The sequence below is a fragment of the Phycodurus eques genome, chromosome 11 (genome assembly GCF_024500275.1).
Source record: "Phycodurus eques isolate BA_2022a chromosome 11, UOR_Pequ_1.1, whole genome shotgun sequence".
In the NCBI taxonomy this organism is placed as follows: domain Eukaryota; kingdom Metazoa; phylum Chordata; class Actinopteri; order Syngnathiformes; family Syngnathidae; genus Phycodurus; species Phycodurus eques.
Genome location: NC_084535.1, coordinates 26,716,033 through 26,729,916, shown reverse-complemented (window position 1 = coordinate 26,729,916; position 13,884 = coordinate 26,716,033). Strand labels below are relative to the sequence as shown.

General features: G+C 41.1%; 2 protein-coding genes across 4 annotated transcripts in view; one reads left to right on the top strand and one right to left on the bottom strand.

The window, feature by feature from the left end:
• The window catches only part of wbp1la (WW domain binding protein 1-like a), a 17,055-nt gene extending 15,520 nt beyond the window's left edge, over positions 1-1,535 (top strand). Inside the window, exon 5 of the mRNA XM_061690574.1 lies at positions 1-1,535. This exon is cut by the window's left edge and continues 1,448 nt beyond it. The gene's annotated coding sequence lies outside the window, so the exon portion shown is untranslated.
• Positions 1,094-11,603, bottom strand: borcs7 (BLOC-1 related complex subunit 7). 3 transcript variants are annotated; one of them, XM_061690576.1, is made up of 6 exons: positions 11,210-11,601; positions 10,779-10,841; positions 3,817-3,860; positions 3,702-3,722; positions 3,506-3,567; positions 1,094-2,248 (listed from the first exon to the last, which is right to left on the bottom strand). In XM_061690576.1, the coding sequence occupies exons 1-5, from the start codon at positions 11,339-11,341 to the stop codon at positions 3,516-3,518; spliced, it is 312 nt and encodes a 103-aa protein (XP_061546560.1). In that variant the 5' UTR covers positions 11,342-11,601; the 3' UTR covers positions 1,094-2,248; positions 3,506-3,515. The 3 variants fall into 3 exon arrangements, with proteins under 3 accessions (XP_061546560.1, XP_061546561.1, XP_061546559.1); XM_061690577.1 differs by having other exon boundaries at positions 1,094-3,567; positions 11,210-11,603; XM_061690575.1 differs by lacking the exons at positions 3,506-3,567; positions 3,702-3,722; positions 3,817-3,860 and having other exon boundaries at positions 1,094-1,844; positions 2,149-2,248; positions 11,210-11,600.
• Positions 11,604-13,884: the final 2,281 nt, after the last annotated feature.

The following is a 13,884-nucleotide window of genomic DNA, read 5'->3' as shown; positions in this document are numbered from 1 at the left end:
ATCCTCTGCTGGGTCTTTTTGAGGATGGACTTGATGTTGGTCTCCCACTTCAGGTTCTGAAAGACTGTAATTCGCAGGAATTTGAAGGTTTCGACGGTCGACACAGGGCACCGTGAGGGGCAGCTGTGGCGAAGGATGCCTCCTGAAGTCCACAATCATCTCTATAGTCTTGAGCATGTTCAGCTCCAGGTTGTGTCGACCGGACCACAGCTCCAGCTGCTCCACTTCCTGTCGATACACAGACTCGTCACAGTCTTTGATGAGGCCGATGACTGTGGTGCCGTCTGTGGTGCCGTTATCCAGGCTGCCGGTTGAAGTTTCAAAGACACTCCAGTCTGTGCAGTCTAGACAGCTTTGAAGTTCTATCTTTGTTTACTTTACTGTTTTCACTGTAGGGTTTGCATATTTTTAAGTTTTTGCCAGTATGTTGGTATTAAGTGAATTAAGCAGCGATCAGACAAGCCCAGAGCTGCACGGGGGAATAGCACGGTATGTGTCATTTTGCGTAGTACAGCAGAGGTCAAGGAGGTTTTCCCTGGAAGGACAGACGATGTGCTGCTTGTATTTAGGGAGTTCATGGTTGAGTTTAGCTTTGTTCGAGTCCCCAACAATAATGAGGGGTGAATCTGGGTGCTTTTTTTCAATTTCGTTTGCTTGTTCAGTGACATTACAGTGGGAAAATATGCAAAAAATATAATTTGTGAAGGGGGGGCAATACTTCTTCACAGCACCGTATTTATGTTACATTATTTAGCTGTCAGAGGAGTTAAAGCACAATATTTTGACCTGAAAAAGTTCAGGAAAATCCTGTTGACAAATAGTAGTCTGAATAATACTGTGGATTACATGGATTCAGTATGCTCATGTAAGAGCATGTGCAACATTAGGTATCATCGCAGCATCGGGGCTCAGGGATGCCATGAAGGTCACGCAGCTGTTCTGGCCAAAAGACTGCTGATAAGTTTGTCCTTTTGCTCATTATCAGAAGTATGCTGATGATGCAGTCAGTGAAGGGCATTTGATAACATGTTCTTAATACTATGCAGAAATTAAAGTCATAACTCCCAGACATATTTTAAGAAAACCAACAGAATGAGAAGAATAAATCTGTCCGTTTATTGTCATCCACGTATCAGAAGCCAATGGATACAATTGATCAAAACAAAGAAAAAGAAAATCTTGCAAACAATTCTCTCAGAATGCCTAACTAATCCCGAGGCAGTGGAGACAAGCTATACAGCATTATAAAGAGAACTGTATCTATTATTTCACTTACCTCAATTATTACGAGTCAGAAATATTACACAACCACAATAACAAACATATTGCTAACAGCAGTTCATGTCCATCAAAACTTAACATTACCATCTTTGTACAGGAAAAACAATAGATACAACTATTGCATGGAATATATATGGGCCATTTTCATATAATTTGATCAATAACAGAAATTATATTTTAATTTAGCAGTTTTTTATGCTGCCTTGGTTTTATATGGGTAAATATCTCCCATGGTGAAACAGCCATGGCTAAAATTCTATTTTCAAAAAGTTATTGATGATTTAAAGGTCCCGTATTTTAACAAACCAACTTTTTCTAGTATTTGGTAGTTATATTGGCTCTATGGTGCCTCACTAAACATGTGAAATATGAATTAAAATCGTCGACCCATTCCTAAATTCCAGTCGTTTTCCTGCCAAGAGGCCTGAAATCAGGTCAGTCGAATTTCTCGAGCTTATCTCACTAGTGAAGATCTCTGCCTAGCTCTCCGCTGCCGAGCCAGTGCTGTCCGCATAACAAACACGTGCTGTCACAAGTGTGTCTTCTACACGGAGGCAACCAATCTGCGGAAAGGGGGCGGTCTTAGCCAAATATGGACAAAGTGGATACAAAACTGGGTCAAACAGAAGTAGCTGTCAGAGTGACCTTTTCTGGACACACTGACTCATACCGTGGTGTTTTCCGAAATGAAATTGACACTTTTTATACTCAGTCCATGGACGTTTTAATTTTAGGCATTCACAGTAAAGACAATCCTTATTGACAGAGCAAATAGTGGGGGCCCAATTCAAATACACTTCTTTTCATCACGGTAAAAACAAAAGTGCAGAATGGTAGAGACATAAAACATTCATTCATCTTCCGTACCGCTTATCCACACTCGGGTCGCGGGTGTGCTGAAGCCTATCCCATCTGACTCTGGGCGAGAGGCGGGGTCCACCCTGAACTGGTCGCCAGCCATGGAGATCTGAATAGGCAAAATATGGGACCTTTTAATTTTTAGGTATTCACAGTAAAGACAATCCCTTATTGACAGAGCAAATAGTGGGGGCCCAGTCAAAGACTTCTTTTTATCACGCAAAGACAAAAGTACATAATAGTGAAGACATCATTCATTAATTCATTCATCGTCCCTACCGCTTATCCACACTAGGGTCGTGGGCGTGCTGGAGCCTATCCCAGATGACTCCGGGCGAAAGACCCTGAACTGGTCGCCAGCCAATCGCAGGGCACATAGAAACAAACAACCATTCACACTCACAATCACACCTGCAGGCAATTTAGAGTCTTCAATTCACCTACCATACATGATTTTGGGATGTGGGAGGAAACCGGAATGCCCAGAGAAAACCCCAGTAGGCACAGGGAGAACATTCAAACTCCACAGAGGCAAGGCCAGATTTGAACCCAGGTCCTCAGAACTGTGAGGCAGACGTGCTAACCAGTCATCCACTGGGCCGCCAGACATAAAACAGCTTCATAAAAATTGTGAGTGGCAAAATTTACATGTTGCCCTTCAAACTCTGCAGAAGTTCATAAATGATCCCAACTACTCATTAAACTCATTACAATCTTGTCTTTACACAATCGTAACAATGGTAGAGACATGCAATAGTTCCGATACTTTCACAAATTTATACATATTCATTAATATCTCAGAAATAATTTATTTTGCTGTCTGCTACTGTGTGAATGCAAAATGGCTGCGTCATCCTGGGACTTGAGCTCACAGAGCTCTCTGGTGTATTGCAAAAACATAATGAGGCTTTCTCCAGTGGCATTAGACAGCTTGAGTGACAAAGAAGTACCACTTGTAAAAGAACCCATGAGGGAACTCTGAAGACTGAAGATGCATTTGTGTTCGTTAATAATGTACTGCATATCAATCCAAAAATGTAATTAGCATCTTCAGAAAACTTGTTGCAAATCATGAAACCTCATTTTGGACACCAAACTGTAAAGGCATTTTGGCATTTAGAAGTTGAACAATATTACTTTAGAATCATTTTTCTTCCTCTTAGAAACAATTATGACCATTTAACGGATACCAACTGCCAATATTACTTCAAATACTCATACCAGTAAAATTAATTGATTTTCAAAAGGAAATTCAGTGGGCCATGTCTTTATTTTTATTGATCAAATTATATGAAAATGATCCATATTCCGCAGGTAGTCACAATGTTGTGGCAGGTCTTATCTAATGAAGAATAACTTAACACACTTGTCTTCTGTCACTTGAGCAGATGCATCAGCTGATCCTGTAGGTTTTTAGAATGCTCCACACTGCAGGAGAGAAGAGGCAACACGAGGAAAAAACCAGCAGCATCAGATGATGTTATGGCTTACAGTTGAGACATGTGAGCATGTGTGATGTCTTTATACAAAAGCACAACAAAAAGGGTCACGTTTAGACTTACTTCTTCTGGATAGCCTCTTGCCTAAATGAAATAAATATGCAAGAGAGAAAGAAGCGTGTTCCACATGAAAACTTTTTTTTTAAATTGCATTTATATCAGGTAGAAAATTACTTACTGATATTGTAAATGTGTAGTTATAATGGACATTTTTCTTAGACTCTGAAAGGCAGATGACATTGATTAGTGGCATCATGTAGACTAAATGATTAAAAAAGGAACATACACAGTATAAAGAAACCCTGTTAATTTCTTTCTGATGTTAAATTTATTTTCATTTTTGCAAAGCAAGATTTGTGTTTTTTTTTTTTTTTTTTTTTTTAATTCTGATAGTTTCCTTAATTCTAATTATTCTTTGCTGTTGCTGCATTCTTATTTGTTGATATGTGCCAGTCAAAAGGGTCTTTGTCATGCTGATATACTGGATTAAAAGATGGGTACAGACATGCAAACACCAAAGGCATGAAAAAGGTGACCCAAAAAAAATTATATATATATATATATATATATTGTAGTGGGGTCTGGGGTGATCCCTGAGATTTAGTTTTTAATTTTAACATAAATTAAGCAATTTGGAAAAATTTAAAAAAATGTCTTCACTCAGAAAAACTATTTACGCCGCTCAAGTACATGTTGATGTACAAATTTAAGATTAAAATAAAATTTGCCTCAATTCTTTCCTTTTTTTTTTGCTTTGGCTCCAACTTGAGCCAGGCCCACCTCCACCTGCACCTGATGCCTGCTTCAAGATGTGCCACATGAATAGCATCTTCCTCTTTAAGCGCTCTCATTTTGGAAAAGAATTTACTAAAATCAGTCTGTTTCACTTCATTTTTTTCACTATTACCAACTTCAAAGGATAATTCCAAATGCATCCTCCTGGAAAATATAAAGTACAATATTTTTCTGTGTTTATTGTCCTTTTCTGAATTTGAAGTTAGCTTATTCTGTGTTGTGACACAATCCCTAACATCGCTCCGTCGCTTCATACATTAAAAATTAACATAATTAATTAGATAATTGTAGGCGCGTTTCCCAATTAATACAAGATGTACTAGCGGATCAGCTCTTGTCACCGATGTTATGTGTGCTTCGCGGTTCCGCTGGGACCACAACCAGGGCCACGACCTGCAGCACCTCAACTCAAAAATACAAAAGACCAGTGCAACAAATATGACACTGGCTGATCTGATGAGCAAAAATGTTGCTTAAACGTAGGAGGAGGATGTCCGCTACAGCTGTGGGTAGAGTAGCCAAACATTGTACTCAAGTAAGAGTATTGTTACTTGACAATAATGTGACTCAAGTAAAAGTAAAAAGTCTTTTTTTTTTTTCCCTTTCGGCTTGTCCCGTTAGGGCTCGCCACAGCGTGTCATCCTTTTCCATGTAAGCATATCTCCTGCATCCTCCTGCCCTCATGTCTTCCCTCACGACACCCATCGACCTTCTCTTTGGTCTTCCTCTAGCTCTCTTGCCTGGCAGCTCTATCCTCATCACCCTTCTACCAATATACTCACTCTCTCTCCTCTGGACGTATCCAAACCATCTAAGTCTGCTATAACTGTTTTCAAAACATCTTACCTTGGCTGTCCCACTGATGAGCTCATTTCAAATTTCATCCAACCTGGTCACTCCTAGAGCGAACGTCAACATTTTCATTTCCACCACCTCCAGCTCTGCTTCCTGTTGTCCCTTCAATGACACTGTCTCTAATCCGTACATCATGGCTGGCCTCACCACTGTTTTATAAACTTTGCCATTCTTCCCCTTCATCCTAGCAGAGACTCTTCTGTCTCCTAACACACCTGACACCTTCCTCCACCCGTTCCAACCTGCTTGGACCGGTTTCTTCACTTCCTTACCACAATCGCCATTGCTCTAGACCGGGGGTCGGCAACCCGTGGCTCTTTAGCGCCGCCCTAGTGGCTCCGTGGAGCTTTTTCAAAAATGTATGAAAATGGAAAAAAGATTGGGGGGGAAAATATATTTTTTGTTTTAATGTGGTTTCTGCAAGAGGACAAACATTTTGTTTTCATTGTGTTTTCCAATGCTGTATAAAGTGTGTGGAATAAATATTAAATTTCAACATTGCGTCATAGCCTACGACGCGTGCTTCTTTGAGCTCGGCGTGGCAGGTGGCTGTCGCAAACAAACCGGCGGGTGTGTGATGGGTCATGGATCGCAAAGGGAAAAAGGCAAAGATAGCGGAGGAGAACAGAGGATTCAACAATTCTCGGACCGAATCATTTGCTTTCATTGCCAACGCGGAAGGTTTGCCTACATGTCTGCTTTGTAATGAGAAGTTGTCAAACAACAAAAAGAGTCATGTGGAAAGACATTTCCAGGGAAGGCATGCTAGCTGTCCTTGTTGAACACATTCCCAGGAGTGAATCAAGCTGACCTCGAAATGGAAATGGCCTATACAGCTGACAAAGATTTATGGGTGTCCAAATTCAAAAGTCTGATAGCCGAGCTTGAAAATGTCACTCGCCAGAAGGCCCAGCTTGGCGAATGGAGCAAATTTGAAAGCCTCGCAACACCCGAGAAACGTCTGTTTGAAACATCGAATGCTCTTCCTGACAGTTATAGGAACATGAAGAAATATGCATTTGGAGTATTATCAATCTTTGGATCAACATACCTGTGCGAGCAGATATTCTCAAACATGAACTACATTAAATCCAAGTACCGCAACCGCCTCACAGATGAGAGCTTGCAGTCATGTGCCAAGATTAAAGTTACATCTTAAATGCCCGATGTTGAGAAGCTGTCCAGGGATGTCCGAAAACAAAAGTCACTATAAACGTGTAAGAACAGAATTCTGTCATCGGCACATATTTAGCAACAAAGTGTCTGTTTTTATAAAGTGGTTTCTGATTTTTGTCAGTATATATTTGGAATGACACATAGGGATATTATTGTGGGATGCGGAATCGTCTGAGAGTTTTGGATCCCTTTTGGATAGCCAGGCGAGCTTCCTCCGATGAAGATCGACAAAGTCCGACGACGAAGGTAACTCATTTGCAGCTCGCGTTCGCTACATTTAGCGAGCAAACACGCTCCTTCAATCCTTGTTACATAAAAAATAGACTTTACACCGATTTTATCAGGCTGATCGGTATCGGCTGATATTTAGCATTTTATGCTGATTGCCTTTTAATGTCATAATTCGCCGATCCGATCAATGACGTTATTGATCGGCTCCGCAAAAGACATTTACTCTGCGTCGCCATCGTGCACAGTATATTTGCAAAAGCTAGTTTATTTTTAGCCTTGTCATACATACTTATTTCTCACAATCTTGGAGCCCTTCATACGTGTACATACGTACATACATACATACATATATATATACATATATATACACACATACATATACACATATATATATACACACACATATATATATATATATATATATACACACATATATATATATATATACACACACACATATATATATATATATATATATATATATATATATATATATATACACACACACTTTTCTCCTTCTTCAGGTGTCCAACCTGGCATCTTGTTTGGCCTTTGCCACCTCTACCTTTGCCCTACGTTGCACCTCAATGTATTCATTTCGCCTCTCCTCGGTCCTCTCAGTGTCCCACTCCTTCTTAGCTAACCTCTTGTATTATTTCCTGTCCCGTGAGGTTCCACCACCAAGTCTCCTTCTCTCCTTTCCTGCCAGAAGATACACCAAGTACTCTCCTGTCTGTCTCTCTGATCACCTTGGCTGTAGTGGGGTCAGGTCTTCTGGAAGCTCCTCCTGTCCACCGAGAGCCTGTCTCACCTCTTCCTGAAAAGCCGCACAACACTCTTCCTTTCTCAGCTTCCACCACACAGTTCTCTGCTCTGCCTTTGTCTTCTTAATCTTCCTCCTTACCAACAAAGTCATCTTACACACCACCATCCTATGCTGTCTAGCCACACTCTCCCCTACCACTACCTTGCAGTCAGTAACCTCCTTCAGATTGCATCATCTGCACAAGATGTAATCCACCTGCGTGCTTCTACCGCCGCTCTTGTAGGTCACCCTATGTTCCTGCCTCTTTTGGAAAAAAGTGTTCACTACAGCCATTCCCATCCTTTTTGCAACGTCGACCACATCCGTCCCTCCAAGTTCCTTTCCTGGATGCCGTACTTACCAATCATCATTCCTCATCACCCCTGTTTCCTTCACCAACATGTCCATTAAAATCTGCACCAATCACGACTCTCTCTCTCCATCCATCCATCCATTTTCTGAGCCGCTTCTCCTCACGAGGGTCGCGGGCATGCTGGAGCTTATCCCAGCTATCATCGGGCACGAGGCGGGGTACACCCTGAACTGGTTGCCAGCCAATCACAGGGCACATACAATTAAACAACCATTCGCACTCACATTCACACCTACAGGCAATTTAGGGTCTCCAATTAATGCATGTTTTTGGGATGTGGGAGGAAACCGGAGTGCCCGGAGAAAACCCACACAGGCACGGGGAGAACATGCAAACTCCACACAGGCGGGGCCAGGGATTTAACCCCGGTCCTCAGAACTGTGAGGCTGACGCTCTAACCAGTCGTCCACCGTGAAAAAAGAAGACAAAATAAAATGTGAATGTGCAAATTCTGACATTGTTGTTTGTGTGTGTGTGTGTCTTTGTGTATGCACAGGCAAAACTCCAACACCCCATCTGCAATTTACTGCACGGTGTTATAAGATATAAGTGAGCTGAAATATCCACGTTTGGGCAGACAGTGCCAGACAAATACAATACATGAAAGCTGTTGTTTTTGTGCGTCTAAATCTAAATCTACGAATACCGCACCGTTGCCTTCACTGTAACGACGACATTCCCAACATGGCCGCCACGTAGGCACGACAATCAGCGGGGCTGGCTTATCTAGTATTAATACCTATACCCGGGAAGCCCAATAGAAGATGTCGTGTGCGGTCATGTGACTTTCTTGTGTTGCTTGATTGGTGAACTCCACTTAAACGTCACTAGCGCTTAAATTGGATTGGCGCAAACAGCACCGACGCGGAAGTCGAAGTCGTATCGCCCGCACAAAATAGTTGACCAATAAGCAATAATTGATTAATAAAAGCACCGAGCGACATTTAGATCATTGTAAGGGGGTAAAAGTACAGTGACTTCTTAACAACAGAAGTAGTGGAAGTGTTTTCTCTGGTCTCGTCAACTCCTGTGACTTATCAAAAGCAGGTCCCGAGCGCACGGGGGGAACCTCAGGCCAATGCGCTCGCATATTAGTCCGCCGCGGAGTAATATTCAGAAATTACATCTGTATGTGGATGGTGGATGTGTGGAATGGATCTAGCTGCCAGTGTTCAAGGAGTACGAAACAGCCTATGACGACAGCGACCAAGGAAAAACTCATCGGATCTATACGATTCACGTAAATTGCCTATTTTGAGTTAAAAACGGCGAATTTCGCTGAAAGGCGACTGATTTGCATGTATGCGGGTAAGCCAGTGCCTTCAGAACAAGCTGACAGGCATGTATTTCTAAATTTATTTTGTCATTTATGATTCATTAGCACTTTTGCTGGTTAAATAGTAGGCGTACTTGGAAGTTAAGGCTTCTTCATACCCGCGCGGACGCCGACGTCACTGTGGCTATGCCACGCGTAGTTTGCCTTTATACTAGAGCGAACCCACGCGCACAAATGTACTGCAGTTCACCTCCAAGTCGAGGGTGTTGCTACGCCTGGTATTGGCTAGGACACCACAGGGTGGAGTTTCCTCTGCATTTTTTGGGCCATTTCCGGTAGCCGTTTTTAATTTCCTTTCAGTAACAAGGAACAAAGCAACAACAATGGCGACAGTGGAACAGTGTCTGCTAGAACAAATGGACCTAAATGAACAGATAATACGTTTAATTATCCTGCAAAATCGATCAAGAAGGTGGCGGCGTAGATGGTATGTAGAACCAAGGGGCACGCCGAGTAAGTCAACACAGCACGTGACTAAAACGGGCCAATCACGAGATACCCTGAACTGGTTGCCAACCAATTGCAGAGCACATACAAACAAACAACCATTCGCGCTCATATTCACACTTACGGGCAATTTAGAGACTTTAATTAACCTACCATGGATGTTTTTGGGATGTGGGAGGAAACCGCCTTGTCTTGTATAATTCATACTAATTATTAATGATTAGTACGTCATTGCACGTCAATTGTGAAAAGGGACCTATTATTTCAAAAGTATTTTCATAATATAAATCTATAATATCAGTTACTGTATATTCTTTATTAGTCCCACAATGGGGAAATTTGAGACGTTTCAGCAGCAATAGTGGATACAGGAAATAGAAAAACAGCATACAAGAGATGACATTTGGCTGCAACTCCATTACAAGGTTGATTAAGACTAATTCAAATGACAAATATCGAAGCACAATTTATTAATGATTACGATTATAGAGTAATGTTGATTATGTTGTGCAACTGAACCATAATCGGAATAATTTTTTATCCATTGCATAATACACTGCAATAACTGTCACACAGAAATGTTCTTGTCATATTATTATTATTTTTTTTTTATTTTAATCATGACTATAACTTTGTTCCTCAATCTATGCCAGTGGAATTTTGTGACAGGGGCAACAATTAAATGCGCTTCCGTAGGATGGCAAAAGGTCCAATAAACCTGTGTATCCACCTGTTGCAATTCATATAACAGTATAACATTTTTCATGCAGGGGAATGTAGTGATGGTAATTTATATTTTGCATAGGAAAATGTCTATGCCACTATGTGGCAAAGAGAGTTATGTACTGACAAAGTTGAACTATTTGGCCATGATTTGAAAATGTATGTTTGGCATGGAAGGTTTGTTTTTGAAGCAAATTGTACAGAATGTGATTGTTTTTTTGTTGTTGTTTTTTTAAACATATTTACTATTTTATTGTGGTCTCTCCACCCCATCAGAATTTGTATTTTAACAGGAGTGTGTTGACTTTCTATAGCCTATGTAATTATGAATCAACTTGCTGATACAAACACAAAGAATCAAAACTGATCAGTGTTACCCACAAATGTCTTCATACTTACGTCCTCGGAGTGTAGGATAGCATCCTCCTGAATGACCATGTTTCTGGCTGCTTGACCTAAAAGCTGGAAGGCAACACAGCAAATATAAGGCAAACATTACAACAAATATTAAGTCTAGCTAGCTAATTTCAAGACGCTTCATTCTTGGTACTGTATGTGACTATATAATATAGCGTTACATAGGTCTTCTGATAGTCAGCTACATTTTCCACCAAAGTAGGGTTAGCATTAGCAAAATGAAGCTAACCACAATATGACGTGATACTCCCATAATAGAACATAATGTGATATGACGTTGTTGCTACCAAATTGGAATTCCAGTGCGTTACAAAATAGCAGAATTACGTTGTACTCAATGATGTTTCGGGTCGTAGTTCCAGTTGAATGTGGAGTTGCTAGGAGATAGCAAAGAATCAAAGCATCGCCTTTACCTCTTGGCTGCGAGAAACTTTAAGCACCTGGCGCGTCAAGGCGATCACGTCCACGCTGCAAGAGCCAACTTTATCGGATAATAAGCCTTTCACGGATTGACCAAACCGAGGTTGAGCTTCGGTCGTCGCCATGTTTGATTTACTGTGGACTAACGACGGTACGCGGGCAGGGACGAACTAGTGTGCATGGCGTCTGCCCCAAAACAACCTCTTTTTTTGTGTGTGTCGTACCTTATGGCATCTCACGGAAAATAATCTGTTATACTACCTGCCACTGTGTGACGCTGGCATAGCTAGATATGCACAAAGCTGTATTTCTAATTAATTTAAAAAATGAGTTTTTAACAAATTAAGTGAAAGTGGAAGGGGCGTAACAAGGTTTTAGGGAAGGGAGTGTGGGGGGGCTTAGCCCCCAGGAGATGTGAGCGAATGTAGCACGCGAGCACAAAATTTCACAAACAGACAACGAAGACTGAGACATGCTTTTTAACGTTTTTTTTTTTGACAGATTTCAAAGTCACTGTTAGATTTATAGTGTTATTTCCGTCTGTTTTTAATATGGTACATTTACACAGGAAGTATGTTTACAGCACCAACCACAAAAAAGAAATTAATTATCAATGAACAAAAAAAAATGTAGGTAATAAATTCTCTTTGGGGCATTAATAATGTAATCAAAATCAAATTTACAGCTGCAATCGCCAGCAACTTGGTGGCTGGAAGCATCAACGGCGTCTGTTGTCACTGAAACATTAAAACACATTTAATTAATAACTGATCAATATAGAGGCTAATTACAGGGCTTTGGTTCACAACACAATAACTGTTTGCTGCCAAAAACCTTTGAAGCCGGGGAAATTATATTTTGGGCACATATGTGACTAAATTAGTTGAAGAAAAATATTACTTAATTATCCTGTGATTGGCTGGCGACCGTTTCCCGCCCGAAGATCGCTGGGATGGGCTCCAGCAGCCCGCGACCCGAGTGAGGATAAGTGGTAAAGAAAATGGATGAATGGATGGATTACTTAATTATTTAAAGGTCCCATATTTTGGCTATTTAGACCTCCATAGAGTGACTCTCTAATAGGGACTTAGTATAAAAGGTTAGGTTTAACTTAATAAAAAAAAACACCTTGGTTTTGTCATGCCAGTGTCCAGAAAAGGCCCCATTGACAGCTACTTCTGTTCGAACCAGTTTTGACCACCCCCTTTCCTCTGATTGGTTGTCTCCGTGTAGAAGACCCAAACCCTCACTACTTGTGAGAGCACACGTGTTTGCTATGTTGACAGCGCTGGCTCGGGAGCGGAGAGGTAGGTGGCGATCTTCGCTTGTGACGTATGTAAGCTTGAGAAATTCGAATGACCTGATTTCAGGCCTCTTGGCAGAAAATGTTCTGTAACTTAGGAATGCGTGGACAATTTTAATTCATATTTCATGTTTACTGACTTCCACTACCCGTCCTGCTCTCTTCCCCTTCTGTCCATGTCTTTCTTGTCCTGTGTTATCGTACATTGTCCTGTTCTTCCCTCACAGGGTGTAACACTATTGCCTTGTACAATACTCAAACCCAATGTGACGCTGGATAATGCGTATAATGATTGGTTTTGGTTCTTACAACTAGTGTCGTCTTTTTTTGTTAATTTTTTTCTGTCATCTCCTTTGGCAGCACGGTGGAGGACTGGTTAGCACATCCACCTCACAGTTCTCAGGACTCCAGCACGCCCACGACCCGCATGAGAAGAAGCGGTACGGAAAATGGATAGATGGATCTCCTTTTTCCTTCGGTCACTCCCCTTTAAAACCTCGTTCTATTCAACTGATATTTCCAATAAATATCCAGAACCATAGTGACAGTAAAAAAAAATAAAAATACACTGTGCACAGTAAAGGTGCAAAAAGGGATACAGATTCTCCATTTTGCTTGACCTAAAAGCTGAACATGACAGGTTTGAAAAAATAATAATAATAATAATAATAAGAAAATGATATTAAAGTAGTCTTGAAAATATCTGGGACAGGTTGATTTGGCTTATATTTATCTCTTGGCTCTCTCCACTTTCTAATCATTATTCTCGTCAATGAAATTTCAAGTTGAATAGGTCTTATACAATGCACCTTGACTGAAATGTTTCATATTTCATATCCATCTTGAGGTCCATATGATTCCTAGACTCCGCCACAAATGGCTTTATTCTGTGATATCCTTGAGATTCACGTCCAGTAGATGTCGCTCCATTGTTAGTCTCCTCTGTCTACTGTCTACTCTGTGTCCTGCTTACATGTTGTACATGCTGTAGTTAGGAATATCAATAGCTGTCTATGTCTTTTACTCACAACTTTTGGTTTTAGTTTTTTTTTGTGTTAATATATCGTCTGTGCAGGTTGTGCTCTGTGTAGTGCCTCCTTGCTCGTTTTCATTGTGCGGCAACTGCGTAGTTAGTGCACATGAGCTCCTGATGCTGACCAAGGGACTTTACCACAGTACTGCGTAGTAACTGTATGGAGGGGATGCCACAGGGGAGTCCAGGCATAGTGTTAAGGGGGCACTGGCCCCCCTGCAACCTCCACCCAGAACCGCCACGGCACACTGATTGAGAATCACTGATATGCCATGCTATGCTAAAGTTACGTTACGTTATACCCATCCCTCCATTTTGTATAGCCTACCGCT

Coding starts and splice junctions, on each gene's coding strand:
- borcs7 (XM_061690575.1), bottom strand. CDS start 11,341: ATGGCGACGACCGAAGCTCAACCTCGGTTTGGTCAATCCGTGAAAGGC. Junction 10,842..11,209: donor AAGTTTCTCGCAGCCAAGAG/GTAAAGGCGATG, acceptor GTTGCCTTCCAG/CTTTTAGGTCAAGCAGCCAG. Junction 1,845..2,148: donor GACCCGAGTGTGGATAAGCG/GTACGGAAGATG, acceptor CCCTTTCCGCAG/ATTGGTTGCCTCCGTGTAGA.